We start from the raw sequence: 23967 nt of genomic DNA on the forward strand, positions 1-23967 counted from the left end.
CATATGATCCACGAATTAATTATTGAATAATAAATTGTTTCAAACTAATATTTTTAAGGACTAAACATCCAACGCTTGAATCATATTTCGATATGTTTAATAAGACAAGCTTGACTTAAATTTTCTTGTTTCCAATAATCTACCAAAATTCATATGACATAGTCTCAAATAGATATGATTGTAAGATAGTGAGTCAAATATAATGGTTTAGTCTTCACATACCTTGTTGATGAAGTTCTTCAAATGTCTTTGTCGATCTGCAGTCTTCTAGAGTGATATGTTTGATACTCTACTAGCAAATTCTAAATCTGGTATGAGACTTGACTTAGTAGACTAGAAATCAACATGTAGTTTGGATCATCTAACATTGGCAACAAGCTTAAGATATCAAAACTTGGGGGTTCAACCGAGTAATGCTATAATAGTAAACAAATTGGATTTTTGTTTAAGATGGTGTTAACTCCTGGAATCTTTTTATTCCAAAAAGGTTAAATGCTCTGGCTCAAGTTGAGTTGTCAATCTTTATGTATACTCTTGAAAACGCGGGGGTACCAAAATACACCACCAACTTTTTCTTAGGAAATCTGTATGAAAAAACTTAAATACAATTCCGAGAGTTCAATTTAATGAATCTCAATCAAGGAATAATATTTAGAGTTATATCTCTTTCTCACACAACCATAAATTTTACAGAGACAATTTCGTGAACCTGATATACGTGTAGAGTACTTGGACGATTACAAAGATCAATATCCAAGAATCAATCAATTGGTATCCAACAAACAAGGATGGATGTATATACTTTGATTGATTTACGTACAACCCGTGATATTTCAATGATAAAGATAAACAAACTCTTCTCCTAGACTTTATTTAGTGGACTATAAGAATTTATTTTAAAATCTTGTTAACAAACTCTCCTCATCCACTAATCTCTATAGTCTATATTTTGAGAGTTAACAAATTTCCTATGTAAGCTTTGAAATGCATAAAAGTGTCTCTAAAATCATACGTAAGAGTAAGAGGATATAGTAAACATAATTTGGTAAATTCATCAATTATATTGACATAAGTGAAAACCATTTACATAAGTAACATGTGCAGGCCCCATACATCCATGTAAAGAAGTTGTAAAAGAAAAGTAGAAACTGAAATGGATACACTGAAGGGTTACTTATGGGATTTTCCTAACTAACATTCAGACAAATTGAGAGGTCTGCTATTTATGTAAGAAATATTTATTAGTCTAGAAATCCTAGAAAACTCTGAAAATAAGGATGTGCTAGTCTATGCCAAAAAAAATGATGGAGCTTTAGCATATGGCAAGACAGTAGAAGTAACTTACGTTGAAGCTGAAGGTGATAAATGAAAATGCGAGGGTACCAAAATACACCACTAACTTTTTCTTAGGAAACTTGTATGGACTAAACCCAAATACATACAACTTAATGAATCTCAATCAGGAATTATAATAAAAGTTTATATCTCTTTCTCTCACAATCAATATGTAAATGGAGACAAGTACGTGAACCTGACTAAACCGTGAGAGTATTTAGACGATTCCAAAGATCAATATCCAAGATCAATCAAGTCGTATCCAACAAAAAATGATGGATGTATATAATTTGATAGATTTACGTACACCCCGTGATATTTCAATAATAAAGATAAACAATATAACGCGGAAAAGAAATAACATAGACACCAAATTTTTTGTTAACCAGGAAACTGCATGCAGAAAAACCCCGGGACCTAGTCCAGATTGAGCACCAAATTGTATTAAGACACTACATACACTATCCTACTACCAATTAACTTCGGATTGGAATGTAGTTGAGACCGAATTAAACCCTCACAACAATTCATCTATAGTCACGCTCCTTACGCCTCTTGAATCCCAGCAAGACTTCGCGCAATTGATTCCCTTAGCTGACGTCCTTTACAACCTAAGAATTGCTTTAACTTAATTGAAGACTTTAAACCAATCTGCCTCCTACATATAAGACTATGTGTGGTTTGCTTTTTGACCGATAGATCAAGGTGAGACTTAAAATTGATACTATCTAATCTCAAAATTCGGACTTATGCTTCCCAAAGAGCTTCCTTAATTATTTTTCACCTCACAACTATTAAACCTGTGGAATCACAAAGTCTGAAATGAAGAGAATTTTTTGATTTTTATTTATCTTGCTTGAGTGAGTGAGAAACTCAACAATAAAAACAAGATCAGAATACTCGAACTAACAAGATAAAAGATAGCTTCCTGGCTTCACGAATCCCTAAATGAAGTCTCTTTAGTTGCTAAACCCTAGAAGGGTTTTAGGGAGAGGACGACTCTAGTTTACAACTAGCACACACAAAGAATAGCGTTAGGGATTCAAAGATCCTAGTTTCTTAAGGTTCTCCCTTATATAGACTTTCAAAAAATAGGTTTCTTTAGGTTTAAGATAAGATATCTTTGGAACCAAGCAAACAATTTCCATTGTTAGATGAATAGTTGAAGTATGATTAACATAAAAAGGTATACACTCTGGTTAGGATGAACTGTAACCGAATCGTGTACAAAGACAATGTTCATGAAGGTTAGCTGAAACTAGCCAATTGAACTATAAGCTTGATTATTTTCATATAACACTTAATACTTTAAGTTTGAGTCATAACCATAGGTTATAATGTGATCAATCGTGTCTATATAGTGTTTTTATATATTTATTCAAATGCTAATTATCTCACTGAAATATTTTTTTGCATCTGAAAATATTCGACAGGGACGGTACGTGTACCCTACCTTGTTTATGACTGTTTTTGTCATGGTACATATACCGGGTATGTGTACCCTTAAGACAAAAACGGGTTCATGAACTCGCATAACTTTTCCGATTTGCGTACCGGGTATGGATACCCCACCGGTTTCAAAACCAACAGTTCCTTTACGGTATGCATACTAGGTACGCGTGCCATTCCTGGTTCACGAGCAATAGACTTTTTATGGTATGAATATCGGGTATGCGAAAGTTGATGTCGACATATAGCTACGCTGGTAAGCGTACTGGGTACATGTACTGTGACTCCGGCCGTATAACAGTTTTCCCAGTATGTGAAACTGATGTGCATATTGTCCTGTATCCAGATTTACAGTAGTTTTATATACCTAGTCATATATATTTCGAGAACTAATTACTAAGATAAACTTGACTCTAAATTCTTGATATGCTTGCAATAGTCTAATTAGTCACATCGTCTCATAGATAGGAGGATGAATATAACCTAAGAAATAGTTGGTTCAGTCTTCACTTACTTTTTCGGTTGATCTTCGCCTTAAAACGGTAGAACTCAGTGATGTTCGATTCTCAACTACATACTTCTATCCTAATCCGAGAATTAACTAATTGTAGACTAGAAATCAAGACATATTTTTGATCAACTAAATTTGAAAACAAGCTTGATATAGCAACACTTGTGAGTTCGACCAAGCAATGTTCTAATAACTCTGAATACCATTACTTTTGAATTTGTAGGAGAATATACATTGGAATCGAAACATTTTGATAAGAATATGTATTCAGTTAAGTCAGGTTATGACCTCACTAATTTTTATATAGTGCAAGTTGTTTTTAAGATGCTTTGAGTTTATTTTGAGACCAAAACTCACCCAAATATCGGTTTCTTTCTTTGGGTTGTATCTGAAAACACGTAGTTGACCACAAGTAACTTTATACATGGACAAATTGTGACAAATGCAAATTGAATTTTCCGTCCAACACATGAAACTGTAAGTCATATCTTTTTGCATTGGAAATCCATCAAGAAAAGTTGGATTTACTTCTTAATGGAGTTCGACCGCAACAATGTACTTCACGTATACATCATTAGTTTGCTTCTCTCATGGAACTTCATTTCAGATTATATTAATCATGTTGTTTGGAATATATTATATGCTGCAATTTTGTGAAATTTTTGGAATGAGAGGGATAATCGTGTTTTCAATAATAATAGGGATAATTGGAGTTTGGTACTCAAGTTTAGACCAACACTAGGCTTTGGTCTAACATTTGTCCAATGTTAGGCCTTGGTACCCGGACTGGACGTTGACTCTAGTTGACTAGGTTAAGTGTAATTTTAATTTAATAAATAATACTTTTATGTTAATTTTTCTAGACCGTTGATCTTACCTAATATCTACACGTGGAGGGACAATTTTTTTATCCTTATAATTCCAAAATCCCTTCTTCCCTTTCATATTCTTCCTTTCTTCCGAGAACCACCACCGTAAAACCTTCCCAGAACCCCATCTTGGTCGTTGTCATCATCTTCATTCAAATCTCAGTAACTACCCATGCTACCACCACCGAGTGGCTCTTAATCGCTGGTATTCAGTCAATTTGGTTCATGGAAACAACACATGCAACATCTCAATGATTTGATATCTCAAATAGAAGAACTTTAATTCAGTAAATTAGGGTTTTTAGATTTAATTGAGGGTTAAAGAAATTGAGGATGAGTTAGTGATGGGTATTATGAATTGATAGCAGAGAAGAAGATTTAACAACTACTTCTCAATTCTCCATGAGGAATCGAAGAATTTAGGGTTCGTGAATTCAGATTGAAGATGGAAACATGAGCCTGATGGTGAGTAACTAAAGGAAGAACAAAACTTCTGAATTTGTATTTGAGGTAATATATCCTTACTTAATGTAAGTTTGTTATGTTTATCGAAGTATGGATGCAGTTGATGTCTTTGGGATTTTGATATTGATATGTTATCTTCAAATGTTTTTGTGAACCAGGAAAAAATTAGAATTAGGGTTATTGTATTGGTGATCTTCAGTTTACGAATCAAGGGTGTTGGTCAGTTAATGTTTTGAAGTTATTCTGGTGATGAATTGAAGAACAGGGGTTGGGTCTGTTCTTGAGGATTTTGGAGTCGGGTATTGTGTTTTATTAGAACTCTTGTTCTTGTTTTAAAATCAAATTGAATGTAAACCCAACTTTGTTTTCTGAGTGTTTTTTGTGATGTTTTTGGGGTTATAGGAATGGGAATGCAGTGGGATCAATGATTAAATAAAATCTATATGAGTTCAAATGTGGATTTTGGATATTGTATTGGATGTCGGGTAGAATGAGTGGTCATGTATTGTATGTGTAACCTGTAATAATGGTGGTAAACATGAGCCTAAGCATCGGGTTTTCTTCATGTACATCCATGGGGGTTTCTGCAGATGGAGGTGGAAGAGAAGAGATTTAGGTTACATCGTGGCCATAGAATAAGTCATGTTAGCATAGCCGTTGGATATAAGTCCCCCTTCAGGGTAAAAGTGTAAATTCACGGTTATTTATTCTATAATTGAATTAAATTCTGGTAAATGACAGTCGGCTACATTCAACGTCCAGTCCAGGTACCAAGGCCTAACGTTGGACAAATGTTAGACCAAAGCCTAGTGTTGATCTAAACCTGAGTACCAAACAACAATTATCCCATAATAATAATAATAAAAAATACTAATTACATTATTCAAGTGGTCGAGTTTTACGCCAGTTCATTAAGCCTGCCGCTACCTTCTCTTTTTATCATGGCTGGGGATAAGCTACGTATACTTCATAAATTTTATGATTTTAATAAAAAGACCGCCACATTTTTTTTATAATATTCTATTTAAGCAATTTAATTGTTATCATTCGATAAAGAGCTTCTCATGAGTTTTTTTCTAGCTTTTCTGACGAGCAATATCGACATATAAAAAAATACATATAATAAACCAGTAAGCTAGAAATAACGATATTAACCAAAGTAATTATATATGTCCTGGTGAAAAAACGGGGGTCTAACAACCTTACCCAATATTTTGCTTAGAAATCTGTATGGACTAACTTCAATATACTTTCAAGAGAATCAACTAGACAGTCAGACTGAATCTTAATAAAAAGTATATCAAAGAGTTATATCTGAATCTTTTAATTCTATCCGCAATCAACCAAATAATAATTTGCGAGCCCAACTGAATATAAAAGAGATAACTTGAACGGTACCAAAGACCAATGTTCAAGGATCAGTCAATTTCATTCAACAACCAAAGCTTGGATTTACCAATTGATCGATTCAACACACAACCAATGATATTTCGATTATACAAAAAAATATAATGCGGAAAAGAACTAACACAAACACCATAAGTTTTGTTGACGAGGAAATCGCAAATGCATAAAAACCCTGTGACCTAGTTTAGATTGAATTCCACATTGTATTAAGCCGCTATAGACACTAGCATACTACAAACTAACTTCGGTCTGGATTGTAGTTGAACCCTAATCAATCTCATATTGATTCAAGGTACAGTTGCGTTCCTTACATCTCTGATCCCAGCAGGATACTACGCGCTTGATTCCCTTAGCTGATCTCACCCACAACTAAGAGTTGCTACGACCCAAAGTCGAAGACTTGATAAACAAATTTTTCTCACACAGAAAAGTCTATAGGAGTAGATAAATCTGTCTCCCACAGAAATACCTACGAGTTTTGTTCCGTCTTTTGATAAATCAAGGTGAACAAGAACTAATTGATATACCAGACTTATATTCCCCAAGAACAACCTAGAAATATCAATCACCTCACAATAATCTTAATCGATTAACGAACCAAGATATTGTGGAATCACAAACGATGAGATGAAGGTGTTTGTGACTACCTTTCTATCTTGGCTATCGGTCGGAGATATAAATCTCAAGCCAATCTTACGATTGTACTCAAACACGATAGAAACAACAAGATCATATCACGCAACTACATATGTAGCTGCAGGAAATCCCACACTACACCCCTCACAAGAATTCATACAATTAAATCATCTTTAATATGAAGAACAACACTTTTTAATAATTGAATCTTAGAAAATCTTACAAGAAATAAAAGAAATCAAGAATATAATCTCTCTTTTAGACTTTCTCTCTCCTGAAAACTTTCTCAACACTCCAAAACTCACCCCCCTTCTTGAACTTACTCGTCCTCTTTATACAGGGTAATTACATAGTGGATGACAGCTAAGTTGTCCTTTAATTTCGGATCTGACTTGCGAGTTCTTCGCAAGAGTTCTATTGTAAATTCTCGCAGACACTCTAAGCTTCGCAGAATCATCACGCTTTTCCCATGTTTCTGCCACCGTCACCTGCTACGTCATTCTCTAAAATCACTCTGCGACACTCGCAATGTGTTGTTAATCAAAACTTCGCAGATGTAGTCTTCTTGCGATATTCTGATCCTACATCTTGCCTCTTTTTCCTTGAATATTTCTTGAAGAACGATTTTTAAGGAAAAATCCACTTTGTTGTAGTTGTTGGAGAAACGAGCGAAATATCCTTGAAGAAATGTAAGAAGTATCCGTCCTTAAATAAATATTGCCTATGTTCGTGCGAAATTATTACTCTATTTTTGGTGAGGATTCTTGTTATTCATTAGTGAACATCTACTTTGGAAATGATTCTTGCCGAGAAGATAAAGAACATAAAACGTTTTCTTGGTAGTCCACAGTTGCCTCTGTTCTTTATCTATGAAGGTAGAATTCTTAAAAAAATGTTGAATGAGCGAATTGTTTCTTTATTCTCATCTTGCCTCTGTCTCATGTCTTCTCTGCGAAGATGAGAAGATCATGAGATTCTTGTCTCTTCTTAATACCACAGCTACCCATTTTTCCATATTCTTCTCTTGACAGGATTCCGTAAATTAAGTATGACTGCCTATTCGTTTCAAATTATTCTATTTTTACTGGTACGTTCATTATTACCCAGTCACCATCCTCTTGTCTATAAAAGGACCGTCAGTAAATAAATAATCTTGTTTTGTTTCTCCGTCTTCCTCATCTCTTTGCTCTCTATAATTCTTCATCTTCTGCAACTTTCTGCTTTTTACAGAATAACCTGCTACTGCTTTCATGGAGTCACCGAGGTAAATATTCTTCTGATTTTGTCCAATCCGATCTTGCTTATCGAGATTATGTTCACAAGAGTTATTTTATCCGTCTTTTACTTAATTTCATGTAATCCCCATCTTCTTCTTTTTTTTCTTCCAGCGGAACCATTTCTAATACTAGATTTACAGTTCAAAACCCTAACGCTCCCAAAAAGTCGCAGCAAAAAGCCAATGTACACAAAAGAAAGCCTGCGAATCACAAGGTAGTAAGAAACATTTATTCTCTTTATAACAATATTGTTGCCTCTATTTCTTATCTAGATTGTTATTCGCAGGAGGATGAAAACACTAGTAAACCTCGCAAAAAGCCTCGCCACCCTAAAACTGTTGGTCTTGCTATTACTCTTCCCAAACTAATTCCTACTAATTCTCCTTTAACATCATTGCAAACTGAACCTCCACTTTCTATCTGTGAAAACATCGCAATAAATTCCGCTATTTTAACCGAGTCTGTTGCGAATGAAACCCTTCCTTCTTCTACGACCAATACTCCTCAAAACGATTCCATCTAAACTCCAACTATTAATCTTCTTCAAATTCCACCTTCAAATGACACCTCTTTAGCAAAGAATGATGACCATCAATTTTCTGTTATTACCACTGTTTCATCTGAATCTTCCCCTTTTTCCAAAGAAGTGGTGGATGGGATAGATACTGTTTTCAAGGCTTTATCTAATATTTTAGATGACGTCAAGAAATCTTCTGCTAACCCTGTTGAATCTAGTGCTTGCAAAATTTTGAGCAAATACTTCGGTTGGTAGGATAGCTTCGCAAGTATCCCTAGAGAAAGAAGTTGAAGCTTTGAAAGGAAATCTCCAAGCCAAAACTTTATAATGTGACACTCTTCGTCTTGAGAACTACAAGTTTCGCAATTCTTCGCTAGACTATGAAAATCTTCGCAAGAAGAATAATGAATTAAAGGGTATAATTTTCTTGTCTCTATCTTTGATTTTTCTGTTTTAATGATTTTTATTCTTTCCATACTCAGTTCTCTTAATATCTTTATTCGCACATTTAGCCTTAAATCAGAAACGATTAATGGAGAGGTTCCAATTTGAATCTGCTGCTGAAGAAGCTCGCGTTGATAGAGATTCTTGGATGGATCAATTTAATCAATTAGATAACCTTCATACATATTCCATCGATCAAATAGATAATCTTACCAACGAGAATGCTCAATTATTGCAAAAGCAAGATTTTAGCGAAATTTATCGCCTCTCTTATTTTTTAACCAAGGCTAATTTGGCGATGGAAACTTTATCAGATGAAAATAAAACCTTATCTCAAGAGAAACGGGGTCTTTTAAACAAAGTGGCGATCTCTTCGCAGCAATTAAGTAACCTTCAAAGAATATGTGATAATCAAGAGCAATCTCTTCATTTGATGAAAGATGAACTTAAGGAAGTAACTGAATCATCTATCGCAGAGAAAAATACACTCATCCAAGGTAGAATAGCTTTAAGTGTAAAGGAAAATCAGCTCAAAGAACAATATTCCAAATTAAAAGAATATCATACTGTACTTGCGAAGGAAAACACTTTTCTCATTTCTAAAGAAAAGAATCTAAAATCTCGCCTGAAGGGTTTAATTGGAGATAAATTTGACGATGCAATGAACCATTGGGAGAATACTTGCTTGACATTACTTCAAAATTTGATTTCGCAAAAGGAAGGTAGTCATTTTAACTGCCTTTGCCGTATTTTCCTTTGTTAAATTTCTTTATAATTCTTCTTTATAATATTCTCGCGAAATCTTCGTCTAAATAACTTTCATATTTGTTCTTTTTTTTCGCAGAGTCTGAGAGGAGTCTTCATTCTACCATTTCTGTTTTGGATGCCGAATTGGCTAAAATTTGCAAAGAAAATGGGTTGCTTGCTGCTCACCTTGCTCTTTCTCGCGATCGAGCAGAAAGGAGATATGACTACCTTGCTTATTTCAAGGACATGGAAATTAGAAACCGTGATAGGCTTTCCTTCGCCAAGTTCATCTTAGTGCTGAAGTTCTTGTGAATGAAATTTTGTTGTCCAACTCTCTTCCTCTTGTATCAATCAAGCCTATAGAAGTAGATGATGATGAGGTCCCTCATCCTGCTGATAGTGATCATGATTATGAAAGTGGTGAAGAGAATGTTTCCCAAGGAGATTTAGCAGACAAGGAAGAAATCCCTCTTGAAGAAGCGGCTAGAGTTGATCATAATGAGGGGAACACTGGCGAAGATAATGAAACTGGCGAGATTAACATTGAAACTTGAGCTCTAATTTTGTTTTCTTGAATTGTTTCTTCTCTTCCTTTTCTTGCGAGTGATGTACTTTATGCAACTTTAAGATTCAATTGTATCTCTAATATTTTAAGTACTCGCGAGAAAGATAATGATGTTCTGTTTATAGATCCCCATACTTGCCTCTCATTATCTTTCTTGGAATGAACAAATATTTTCTGTATTTAGAAAAAAAAATAGTTAATGTGTGGAATTATTCTGTTGGTCTTATTTTGCCTTCCTAGTTAAAGGTCTTATTTTGCCAATATTTTGTTTTTGCGACAAAATCGCAAGACGTCTTTACATTTGCATGTAAACACCCATTGACCTTGTCTTATCCTCGTTTTGTCAATATTGTCGCGGCAATATGACAGGACTAAATTTCTTGCGAAAATAAAGCCCCATGACATTGCCGTCTTGCGACGAAATCGCAGGACGTTCGTACATTTTCATGTAAAAACCCATTGATCTCGTCTTATCTTTTTCTCATGGATTTTTGCCTCTGTATAATTGACGCACAAATATGACAAGCCTAAATATTCTTGCGAACATAAAGTCTCATGACATTTGCGTCATAAGACACTTATCAGCTCCCTAATGGAGGGTGCCGCCCTTATCTTCCCCTTGGTTGCCCCTTCAAGGAGGCGTACTTCTGCCATACAAGACTAGATCCTCTCATCCAGTCCTGACAACAACCAGTTGTTTTCGCAGCCTCTTATCCCTTTTGCCTATAGGGCTCATGGTTACGAGACTGCACCCTAGGTGGAGTTTTCTTCAGGCCGAGTGCATCATAGTTAAGACTTGCCAAAAATGGCCAGGGTAGTTTCGTACGCCCCGTGCACTCTTGGATCAACCGTGTACCTCGACGCCTTGATCATACTCTGCACTCCTTGAAAGAGACCCTCAGTCGTCCAACCTAAATCATAGTTTAGATTGAAAATCCAAGGTACCTCTCCCGGATGGGCTTCATTGACCCCAAATTTCCATGACTCAGGTTCCAGCAGCGGTATAACCTTATGCCTGAGTCATGCAAAGAGATACCCCCTTATATGACGTACTTTAGGTCTTACATTTGCCTCTTGCGAAATTGTATCCGCGAACTAGGGTGTACGCCATAAAAGTTCGTCCCATTCTAATGTTTCTGCGAAATTTTATTCGCTTAATCTCTGCGAAATTTTATTCGCTTAATCTCTGCAACATTTTATTCGCGTTTCTGTGAAATTTTCACGTTTCTTTACTCTTTCATTTCTGTCATTTCTTGTGATTTTCTCTTTTTGCATTTCAGCTTTGTTTATGCGAAATGTTCGCAAATTTCTTTTACTTACTTTCATTTTGTTTCATCATACACAATGTCATCTTCTAATTTTTCTCAGAGCTTCTTACGGGAAATACCTCTTTAGATATAATATGTTCCATGGTCTATCAAGTCTTTGACCAACATTTTTACCCTCAGGATCCATCAGTCTATATGCCCCAGTTCCAACTATCTCTTTAATTATGTAAGGTCCATCCCATTTTTTCGCTAATTTTCCACCATTTTCTCGCTGATAAACCGGTGTTTCTCGCAGCACTAAATCACCTGGTTGGAACTCACGTTTTTTGAAACGTCTGTTATATTCACGAGCTAATCTTCGCTGATAATTCTCCATATGTTGTAAAGCTCTTTCTCTTTTCTCTTCTAATTCATCAAGTTTGCTTAGGATCATACCAGAACTAAGATTCTTCTCCCAAGACTCTCTTTTTGTTGTGGGAATATCAACTTATGTTGGTAACACTGCCTCAACTCCATATGTTAAACAGAAAGGTGACATTCCAGTTGCTTCTCTTCTAGTCGTATTATAATCCCAAACCGCATTATGTACCTGTTCGCACCATGCTCTATTATACCCTTCTAGCTTCTTTTTAATATATCTGCAATAGTCTTGTTTGTTGCCTCTGCTTGCCCGTTAGCTTGCGGATATAAAGGAGTAGATTTCCCGCATTTTATTTTAAATGCATTAAGTAACATTTATATGTTCTCTCCTTCAAATAGTTTCCCATTATCAGATACAAATTGTGCTGGAAATCCAAATCTGCAAATGATATTTTCAAATATGAAAGTAAATATGTCTTTGTCGCGAATATGTTGCACTGCTTTTACTTCTGCCCACTTTGTGAAATAATCTGTTGCGACAATTAAGTATCTTTTTTTCCCCGATCCTGGTAAAAATGGTCCCACAATTTCTAATCCCCATTTTCCAAAAATCCAAACACTTGTTGAGGATGACAGTGGTGCTCCTGGTGCATGTATCTTCTTTTCGTGTCTCTGACAATCTTCGCAACGTCTTGATATTTGCTTCGCATCTTCATGCATATATGGCCAGTAATAACCTTGCATTTTTGTTTTGTATGCCAGAGATCTTCCTCCGCTGTGGTTACCAGCATCCCTACTATGCAACATTTTTAACACTTTTTCTCCTTCTTCTTTTGTCAAACATCTAAGCGATGGCCCATTAAAAGATTTCTGATACAATACCCCATCTCTTAACTCATAATTTGTTGCACGGCTCTTTAATTTGTGTGCCTCCAATCTGTTTCTTGGTGTTTCCCCTTTTGCCAAGTATGTATAAAGTTCTGTCCTCCAGACTGCGATATTGTTACTTGGTTCTTCTTCGCCATCTTCTATTATCATTACATCTGCTTCCTCTTCTTCTTCTTTATTGATTGCTGGTGATGTAAGTGTTTGTATTTTTATGCACCTCGCAGTTGGATCTATCATCATGCTTGTGATAAAAGCATAAGCGTCTGCGAGCCTATTATCTTTCCTTGATATGTGTCTCCATTTTATTTTTGGGATCTTAGCTGATAACTCTTCAACAAGATTCTTGTATTTCTTCAAAGATGGTTCATTTTTTGTGTATTCCCCTTTTATTTGGCGAATAACCAACTGCGAATCACTGGTAATTCTAGTATTTTCCAATTTCATTTCTATTGCGAATCTTAGGGCATGTATCGCATCTTCATATTTTGTTTCGTTATTGGTGGATGCGAATTCTAATCTAAATGAGAAAGCCATCTTTGTCCCTTCTGGTGAAATCAAGACAACTCCAACTCCATTGCCTTCTCCATTTGATGACCCATCTACTAAGATTTCCCATATATCAGGTTCTGTTAACAGGTCTCTTGGATCTCCATGTTCTTCTTCTATATCTATCATCTCTTCCATAGCTTCATCATCTTCTAAAGGGAATTCTGCTACAACCTGTGATTTTGGTGAACATAATATTTCATACTTGATTTCGAAATGTCCTACTTGTGCATTTCATCTCTCAACTCTGCCTGATCTTTTTGAATTCTTCATCACTGATTCAATTGGGATTTTTGTTAATACCTTTACTTTGTGTGCTTGAAAGTAGATACGAAGTTTAAAAGTTGCATAAACTAATGCCAGAATCAACTTCTCAATCTTTGAGTAATTTTTCTCTACGGTGTTGAATGTTTTGCTGATGTAAAATTGGTTTTTCTAATCCCGCATCTATTCGCAGTAATACAACACTTAATGCATGCTAAGTTGTCGCAGGATAAATCAATAGTTCTTCTCCAGGTTATGCTTTTTGTAAAATAGATATGTTCATTAAATGTTCTTTAACTCTTTGGAAAGCTTTCTCACATTCATCTGTCCACTTGAATTTTGTACCCTTCTTAAGTATATTGAATAAATGTTTGCATTTGTCTGATGACAGCGAGATGAATCTTCCTAGCGAAGCTAAAAGCCCATTTAGCTTATGCACATCTTTTATTGTCGCTGGTGTTGGCATATCGCGAATTGCTTGCACTTTTTCTGGGTCAACTTGCATTCGTTCTTTTGATACGATATAACCTAAAAAAATTCCCGATGCAACTCTAAAAATACACTTTTCAGGGTTCACCTTAATGTTAAATTGTCTCATTTGATCAAAAAATTCCCTCAAGTCTTGCACGTGGTTTTTAGCTTCTTTACTCTTTATTAACATGTCATCTACATACACCTCTAACGTTTTGTGTATCCACTTTGCAAACACCTTATCGACCATTCTTTGGTACGTGGCTCCTGCATTTCGCAATCCGAATGACATTTTTGTATAACAATATAACCCTCTTAGAGCGAAAAAGGCAGTATGCTCTTGATCTTCTTCAGCTAGAGGAATCTGGTTATAAACTTTATAACCATCTAAGGAAGATATTCTTTCGTTTCCTGCTGCTGATTCAACCATTTGGGGAATATCTGGCAAAGGAAAACTGTCTTTAGGACAAGCTTTGTTTAAATCAGTAAAGTCTATGCAAATTCTTATCCCTTTATTTTTTTTTGGAACCTCCACCATATTCGCAATCCATTCCGGGTATTTTGCTTGTCTTATGATTCCTGCCTCAAGCATCTTCTGTAATTCTTCTTCTATTTGGGAGTGATAAGTCGTTGCAATTTTCCTTATCCTCTGCTTAAATGATCTTGCGTCTTTGTTAATTTCCAACTTATGACACGCGATGGATGGATCTATTCCAGGCATCTCCTCCATATTCCATGCGAAAATATCTTTATACTCTCGCAAGAGATTTACAGTTTTCTCTTCCTCATCTGCTTCCATTTTAGTTCCAATTTTCAGTATTTTAGGTTCTTCTTTACTTCCAATATTTACTTCTTTTGTTGGTTCTGCTGCAGTGTAACTGGTTTCAGGTTCTCCCATTGGTGTATGTGTTTTTATGGTTTTCGCGGGTTTATCTTCTTCTTGCGAAATTTCGCTGGGTATTCCTTTTCCTTCTTTTGCTTTTATCATGTAAACTTTAAACTCTTCTTCTTTCTTTGCCTCTTTCGCCATTTTTCTGCGAACCTTTCGCTTCTTTGCATATCCTTCATAATTCTTTACTTCAATTTGATAGCACAATTTCACATAATCAGTATCTCCTCTGATTTCTCCAATTCCACTCGGCATAGGAAATTTGACACATTGATGCAACGTTGATGCTACAACTTTAATTGCGTGTATCCATGGTCTCCCCAATAATATATTGTATGGTGATTCCATATCCACCACACACATTGTTACTTGCGTTTCAATTTCTCCTAACATAATTCGTACCACTATTTCTCCTTTAGGTTTTGTAATAGATCTTCCAAATCCGTGAATGTAATAATTTGAACTAGACATTTCTTCATCTTTTTAATCCATTCTCTTAAATGCATGATAAAATATTATATCTACCGAACTTCCTGCATCCACCAAAGTTCTGTTCACTGTCCATTCTTCCGCAGATTTTGTTGATTTTCCCTTCTCCTTTTTTGTAGTTGTTACTGTGATTACCAAAGGAGATGTGTGGTTGAAATTTTCTCATGGTATTTCTGCTGTGAATATAATTTTCTGCTTTTCCCAATCTTTCAGAGGTGATATCTTCTCCACCGTCATAATTTTCTTTCCTTCAAAATCTCGTTTATGTATCTTTCCTTTAATGTTATCATGGAATTCATTAATCACTGTTCTTGTTATAATATTACACTCCAATCTCCTGCAATTCTCCTTAGTTTTAATCATTCTTCATTCAACTATTTCGCCAATCCGTTTATTCACCTTCTTGACTTGGACAACCTTAATATTGATCTTTAATCTCACTTTTCCTTCAATCTTCAATTTTCAGTCCCTGTTTCTAGCACCAAAATGTAGTTGCAGGAAATCCCACACTACACCCCTCACAAGAACTTATACAATTAAATCATCTTTAATATGAAGAACAACATTTTTTATTAATTGAATCTTAGAAAATCTTACAAGAAATAAAAGAAATCAAGAATATAATCTCTCTTTTAGACTTTCTCTCTCCTGAAAACTTTCTAAACACTCCAAAACTCACCCCCTTCTTGAACTTACTCGTCCTCTTTATATAGGGTAATTACATAGTGGATGACAGCTAAGCTGTCCTTTAATTTCGGATCTGACTTGCGAGTTCTTCGCAAGAGTTCTATTTGTAAATTCTCGCAGATACTCTAAGATTCGCAGAATCATCACGCTTTTCCCATGTTTCTGCCACCGTCACCTGCTACGTCATTCTCTCAAATCACTCTGCGACACCCGCAATGTGTTGTTAATCAAAACTTCGCAGATGTAGTCTTCTTGCGATATTCTGATCCTACAACAGAGAAAATAGTTGGGTATGGTTTCACAATCCCAATGAAGTCTTTAAGTCGTTAACCTACATGGTTTCATGAAAAACCTAAGGTTAAAGGACAATCGACTCTATCTATACAACTAGTATCACACAGGAGGTGTGGGATTAGGTTTCCCATTTGCTTGAGTTCTCTTTTATATAGTCTCCAAATCAGGATTTGCAACCTAAGTTACCTTGGTAACAAAACATTAAATATTCATCGTTAGATGAAAACCTGATTAGATTCAAGCTAATATATTTCAACCGTTAGATTGAACTTATCTTGTTATACACACATGAAATGTAACTTCATTTAGGTTTGAGTAACCGTACCTAAATGTGTACGCTTAGTTGTTTCAACAATAGTTAACCAGTCGTTAGCCATATGAGCACTTTCATATCAACTTTTTTCATCTTCACCATAACTAGTTCAAATGACTCAAAAGAACTAGTTTGAGAGTTGTTCAATTGCTTAAATCTTATAGAAGTATACAAGACACAATCGAAGCAAAATCGGTTTTGATTTACTCGAACCGATTCATGGACATTATATCCACGATTTGCAAAGATTGCATTCTTTAATATATAAATGTTTTAGTTCATGAACAAACCGATTTTAGAAAGTAACCTACCTAAGTATGCGAACGGGTACGCGTACTTAAGTAACCAGATTGAGTTTGTTTTTCACTCTCAAACTCCAGCAGAAATTCACGGACGTGAACTTTCCGCCAGTATGCGTACCAAGGATTTCCAACAACCGCCAATATGCGTACCGGTACGCATATATTGGGTTCCTGGTTTCGAAATTTTACACAAATGTGAGAACACACTATGTTTATATCCAAAGATGGTTACATGTTCTAAACTCTCATTCCAATCATTGAAACTTTCTTAGAGAATGTTATATAGTTGTTATTCACAAACTATTTTTCATTAAAGCGATTTTCAAGTTATTGAAATAATCAACATGACTTTCGTCACGAGTAAAGATGAACTTGGACAAAGCGAAAGCTTACCAGCACATATTTCGAGAAATAGATAAGCGAGATAAACTCGACTCGAAATAAAAAATGTGTATAATCGAAGTCTATATAGCAATACGACTTTTGTCTGAAAATAGGAGATAAAATAGATAGACTTTTGAGTGATAGATAAGTTCAAGTCTCCAAATTGCAAGTGATTTGCCAGCCTAACAACATTAGCGACTTTAAAACCAATTTGGATTTAACTTTGTTCATCATTTTAGGTAAAGTTCCACCAACCATTAAAAGCAAAAATGATGATAATGAATCACCTTTTTTAGTATATATATTGGCTCTAACATGTTAGGATACCTAAAAATAACAGTGTTTTTGCTTCTTTAGTAGCAGGATACTATTACTTTGTTTTACAAAAAGTTAAATTTTTTATTTTTACAAGCCATTATGAATTGTGTACCTAACATAAGTAAGTTTGTTTCAAAATAACATTCCTAAGCATGCTTTTGATTTGACTTAGGGTCTTAGACTATCTTCTGACTTTTTTGGTTCCAAAATTGAAAAACAACTTCTGAAATGATACTTTTTTGTTATAATAGTACGTTTGGATATTAGAAGCAGAAACGCTTTTAAAGAAAAATTACTTTGCTTTCACAAAAGATTGACTTTTTTTGCCTCTAGGAGTCTTTTCGAAATTTCACACCCAAACTAATTTTTTGACTTTTAAAAATTGAAATATTACTTTTGAATGTGTATCCAAACATGCTCTAAGTATTACGGTACTTAGTGATTAACCCCTTTAAAGCATCTCTAAAGTCATCCTATGTGGAGGTGTTATTAACATTTTTTGGTTGTGGTCATTTACTATATGACTAAAATAAAAATAAAGATAAGACTCCCTACCTAAATTTCATCTCCGATCCTCAAAGTCTTATCTGACATTTTTCGTTTAAATTTAGAGACAAAATATGATGTGGACTTAAGACAGAGGGTCATGAAGAAAGTCTTATCTAGACTTTGTCTTTTACTCTCGCTTAGTCATGTCATCTTTATTTATGACCTCCACACTTGCATTGGAGATAAAAGTTTGGTGGACAAGGTCTTAAATCCTAGGTATCATGCAATTTTAAGACCTTGACCCCTTGTATTGGAGATGCACTTATTAAAATGGTTCTAGGTTGACGCTGGAAAAAATCCCGTGAGGAGATCATACGAATTAGGAGAAAGCCTTTCAACATTGGCATTATAAAAGTAGATCCCGTTGCTTGTGAGTCACCGCAAAAATCCCGAGATTTTCTCTGGGATATAAAGCATTTTCGCTCTTATTAACCTGTCAAAACTTACCACTATCAATCCAACGAACAAAAACCAAACAATACGCAAATGCACGGATCACATAGCAATTGACGGTTTACAATCCTAGCTATATTCGCCTAAGACTGAGTCTTATGGATATGCCCAAATTCTTACCAAAACAAGAAACCGTGGCTGAAACCCCCTATTCCCGTTGGTCTTTCCCGGTGTTTGGAAATCCCAACGGGAAGAATCCGAAGACGTGCAATGGTTAGCCGTTTGCAAAGAGTGAAAAACGGATAGCCATCAACCGTTTTACTCTTAAAACCCTTGCAACTTCGTGGGGCTAAGAGAAATTTTAGCTTCAAAATCGATTAACTTATACAAATCGGATAATCATCATCCGTTATGGGAAAATTTAGTGGAAACAACATAGAAATAAGTGAGGTTTTTAGATTTGGTAGACCCAACTAATTAGAAAACGGATTGCCATCGTCTATTTTTCTCATAAAACTGGGAATAATCATAAGGGCTAGGCTCTTCCTAAGCTTACGTGGAAAGGCAATTGTGTATTGTTTTTCTCATCGTCCGGTCTAAAGCTTTAAACTCAACAAACCAATCTCCCAGCCAATCAACAAGAAGAATTTCCAATCCAACGACCAGAACAAAAAACACAACCTCCATATGGATCACTACCTAATCCGACGGAAGATATCCAACCAAAGAAAACACAAAACCTTATACCCTTCCACAATCCGAAAACTCTTCTCTAAACCAATCAAATTAGAGTATTTCTGATCCAACGATTAAGGAAGAAAACAGAACGTTCATACGGATCGATAACTAATCTAACAGACATAATCAAACCAAACAAATTATAAAAACCCCTTCTCTTCTTCCCAAAATCACAAATCAAAATCAAAATCAAAATCAAAAACCAGAGGAAAAGAAAAAGAATTCTGTAGAGAAAAAAATGTCAGGAAGAGGAAAAGGAGGAAAGGGTTTGGGAAAGGGAGGAGCAAAGAGACACAGGAAGGTATTGAGAGACAATATCCAGGGAATCACAAAGCCAGCAATCAGAAGATTAGCAAGGAGAGGTGGAGTGAAACGTATCAGCGGATTGATTTATGAAGAGACTCGTGGTGTTCTTAAGATCTTTCTGGAGAATGTGATCCGTGATGCTGTTACTTACACTGAGCATGCTAGGAGGAAGACTGTCACTGCTATGGATGTTGTCTATGCTCTCAAGAGGCAAGGAAGAACTCTCTATGGATTTGGGGGTTAGTTAGGATTTGTAAAAATGTCTAGATCAAGGGTTTCGTTTTGGGTTTCACATGTACCTACCTGGGAAAATTAACTTTATGAATGTGAAATGATATGAATATCAGTAATCTACTTGTTTCTGTTTCATTAATTTGTCACATTTAATCTTTTTAATTCTTGTTTTTCTGTTTATTCAAGCAAAATTGGACCTAGTAATTTGAGCTTGAGTTGCAACATTAGCTTATCTGCGTTTGCTTAATTCAATTGACAATTGATGTTCTATCGGAATGAATTACTGGTATGATCATTGTTCTTCTACTACTTAAATCCATAACTAATTCCTTAGATCCAATCTTTTCACTGATTTTCAAAAATTTTCAATTTCAAAATCAGCTAATGTTACTTGAAGAAATTAATACCGACTATGAATTTGATTTCAATTGACTATTCATTTTCCTGCACCAAAAGTAGGGCTCATCTGGCCAAATGTCTCCATGCTCTTCTTCTCGTATGTAACATAATGGTTCTTTTCATGGAGCTATTAATTCTTAGGATAGATTGTTGATAGAGTTCGTCCTGATCTTATACTTCTCTCGCTGTTTTTAAAGCTCTTAGGGACATAGTTTCTTTATAAATGCTTTGTTGACTCGTATGTATTCCCAGTTTGGGGTTGTGATTCATGAAATGGGGGACAAGATAAGCATTACTGGAAAGCTATTATGTCCGGGTTTTGTTAAAATGGGAGTGCAGTAGAAACTTCGGGTGTCTTTGGAGAGATGACAATGGAAGGAGTTAAATTGGGTAGCACGACTGTCTCAAGTATACTCCCTGTTGGTGCTCCACTTGGTGAAGAATTGAAGAGGATTTTGATTCATGTGTTTCTTATGAAGCCAGGTCTTGAAAAGCCTTGAGGAGAGTTACAAAGAATTGGAAGGTTTGTTGTCTAAAGTGAGAGATTGGTTATGTGCCAGGTTACAGTATCATATTGCTCACCGACAGGAGTGCCCTGAGATGCAATTTAAAGAGTCAGCACAGCAGCGTTAGATGGTTGGTTGCATAGCTCCTCAACAGGATTGCCTTGCTAGAGTTCCAGCTCTTGATCTCTGTACTTCAGCTGATGGTGACAGTGTGGTTCGACTTCGATCACTTGAGGCATTCTTTTCATTCATGTTGATCATCATGCTATTATGATTGTGTACACTTTAGTGGACTGCACAGATTGCATGTTTATATTGCTTTTTGGTTGCTTTCTCCATCAATTCTGGGGCAGTATGACATTGGCATTTATGTGCTCCTTGGTTCTTATTGTGGTGATATCTTTTATTGTACTTTATTTAACATTTATGACAAAATTAAAAATTTGTATATCATGTGTGTTGCTCTGAAGAAAATTTGCAGGCAGAGGTGCACATCCTTGGAACAGGTATATTGCTCAGAATTTGTTGCTTTAGTCATGCATACGAAAAAAGAGTAGCTTACTGCATTTTCTTGGTGTTGTCCACTGCTCTGGAACTGTTATCCCGAGCTGGATTTGGAACTATTAGGGATGCTGTATTTAGTCATTAGGTTTCTGGTTCTTCGACACAACTGTGTAGGTTTCTTAGATGTTGAATGGCCTAATGTACACTCATGAGCATGCTGAGAGGTGAAAAGTTAGCCTACTGTTTACAGTTAGACAGTGTGATATTTGCTAACTGATTCTAATATTGAAAGCTTTGCGGTTCTCCCAGACTTTCATGTAGCCTCTCTCCTCCTGATACACAAGTGTTCTTTTTCACCCTTAGCCACTATGTATAAATGATAATCTGTAGAGTCACAAGACTCACAACATACAGTGCCTCCATTGATATTATTTTTCTTGTGTACTAAACATTTTTTGCCTCAAACCCGCGACCTTATTATTTGGTGTTTATCAATGAAAACCAAATCATCTTGTTCTATGCATGCCTTAATTAGTCATTGATATGTTCATGTTAATGTTACCCTTTACATCCTACAATATATTTGTTTTTCACCTCTAAGCTATTCAAAATCAGTACATACTGCAAAAATATATGATCTCTCCCAGTTTTTTAGCCTCCTCCGGTAACATGTATAAAATTTTCTACAATGTAATCATGTTTGGTTTTAGCATGCTACGAGGCTCAATTATTAAAAGTTTGCTACTGCCTGGCTCCTGGCCTTGGAAATGTGTCTTTTATGTTCCTTGTATAATGTTGAGGTGCGGCATGGGCCTTCTACCTGTTCTTTGCAAAATTTACTGTTGCGCTCTGCAACTGCAGGCGGTTTGCCAAAAACGAAGCGAATCTGATGACATGGTGACCTATATAATCATTTGAGCTGAGAACCATTAGTTCCCTGCAAAATGTGTAAAGTTCCTGCCAAACACAGGTATGTTGAGCTGAGAACCATTTGTTTCATGGTTTCTGTTGTCTATCTGTTCTAATGCTGCACCTGAATCTTTGTTCCTGGGGATATTGTGTTGCAATTGTCTATCTTGGGTAATATTATGCTTTGAGTTGATTCACATGCTCTATTTTGTTTCCTATGTTCCAGCAATTGCTTAGATACAGCACCCCTATCTGATGGTATGGAACCTTACTGGTTTTGTGATTGATGCATATAGAAAAATTGTTCTTAAGATCTTTCTTGAGAATGTGATTCATGATACTGTTACATACACTGAACATGCTAGAAGAAAGACTGTTACTGCTATGGATGTTGTCTATGCTCTCAAGAGACAAGGATGAACTCTTTACGGATTTGGAGTTAGTTAGGGTTTGTAGTCTAGGGGTTCTTTATGGTTTCACATGTACCTACCTGGGAGAATTAGCTTTATGAATGTGAAATGTTTTGAGTATCAATCAATGAATATCAGTTAGTAAATTACTTGTTTCTGTTTCATTAATTTGTCAAATTCAATTCTTCCTTTTATCTTGTTGTTCTTATTCGTTCAAGCAAAATTGGACCTAATGATTTGAGTTTGAGTTGCAACATTAGCTTAGCTGGGTGTGTTTGCTGAATTTGGTTTACAAGTGTTCGTTCTATCTGTAGTATTACTGGTATGAGCTTTTATCTCATTGCTCTTTTACTTGTGTTTTTGCTCAAATCTAAAACTAATTCCTTAGATCCAATCTTTTCATTCTTTTTGAAGTTCTGCATCGACAGATCCAAAATCATATCTCGGGTCCTGCTTAGATTTATGTATAAACGCTTCTTTGATTCATATGTATTCCAAGTCTGGGGTTGTGAATTGTGATTGATGAAATGGGGTTGTGATTGATGAAATGGGGTAATGAGATAAGGGTTTTTGGAATGCAATGATGTCTGGTTTTGTCAAAATGGGAAGGCAGTAGAAGCTTTGGGCGTCTTGGGAGAGATGACAATGGAAGGAGTTGAACTGGGTTGCATGACTGTCTCGAGTATGCTCCCTGTTGGTGCTTCACTTGGTGAAGAATTGAAGGGGATTTTGATTCATGGGATTGTTAGGAAGCATGGTCTTGAAGAGCCTTGAGGAGAGTTGCAAAGAATTTGGAGGTTTGTTGTCTAAAATAAGAGCCTTTGTTATGTGCCAGATTACAGTATCATATTACTCACTGACAGGACTGCCTGAGCTGCAGTTACACAGGTTATACAGTATAATTGCGGTATAGTGCTACTTGAGATCATATATTGTTAAGAAGGGAGTTTTACTGGAGCTAGAAGAAGATGAAATAGAATCCATTCTCGCAGACTGGTCCTCTGATTGCAACTCAGACTACACCACAGGAAAGGGATACAGATGGATCCAGGAGTTGCAAAATAAAGGGCCTGTAAATAGTTTGAATACATTTGGAAGAAGTTTGTACCACCAAAAGCTCAAATTTTTGCATGGTTTGCAGTGCAGAATGCAATCCCCACTATTGACAAAAGGCTGTGAAATAGACACAACTGCTTGCTGCTTCTGTTCATCGGCAGATGAGGATGTAAAACCACTTGCTGATTATATCCAAGTCAAGATTACCGTGAACCCATTATACAACATTGCAGGACCAACTCCAGAATTGGCCAGATTTCTCAAACTG

The 23967-nt window shown here is 35.8% G+C and overlaps 1 protein-coding gene and 1 long non-coding RNA gene across 2 annotated transcripts; both read left to right on the plus strand.

Moving 5' to 3' along the window:
- Positions 1 to 4256: 4256 nt before the first annotated feature.
- LOC113274394 lies at positions 4257 to 5364 on the plus strand. The gene is made up of 2 exons (XR_003322995.1): positions 4257 to 4674; positions 4788 to 5364. It is a non-coding gene; the product is annotated as an uncharacterized LOC113274394 (long non-coding RNA).
- A 14199-nt stretch (positions 5365 to 19563) lies between these two features.
- Positions 19564 to 22653, plus strand: LOC113271676 (histone H4-like). The gene is made up of 2 exons (XM_026521573.1): positions 19564 to 19865; positions 22501 to 22653. The coding sequence occupies exons 1-2, from the start codon at positions 19614 to 19616 to the stop codon at positions 22651 to 22653; spliced, it is 405 nt and encodes a 134-aa protein (XP_026377358.1). The 5' UTR covers positions 19564 to 19613.
- The last annotated feature ends 1314 nt before the right edge of the window (positions 22654 to 23967 follow it).

The sequence above is a fragment of the Papaver somniferum genome, chromosome 4, assembly GCF_003573695.1.
Source record: "Papaver somniferum cultivar HN1 chromosome 4, ASM357369v1, whole genome shotgun sequence".
Lineage (NCBI taxonomy): Eukaryota > Viridiplantae > Streptophyta > Magnoliopsida > Ranunculales > Papaveraceae > Papaver > Papaver somniferum.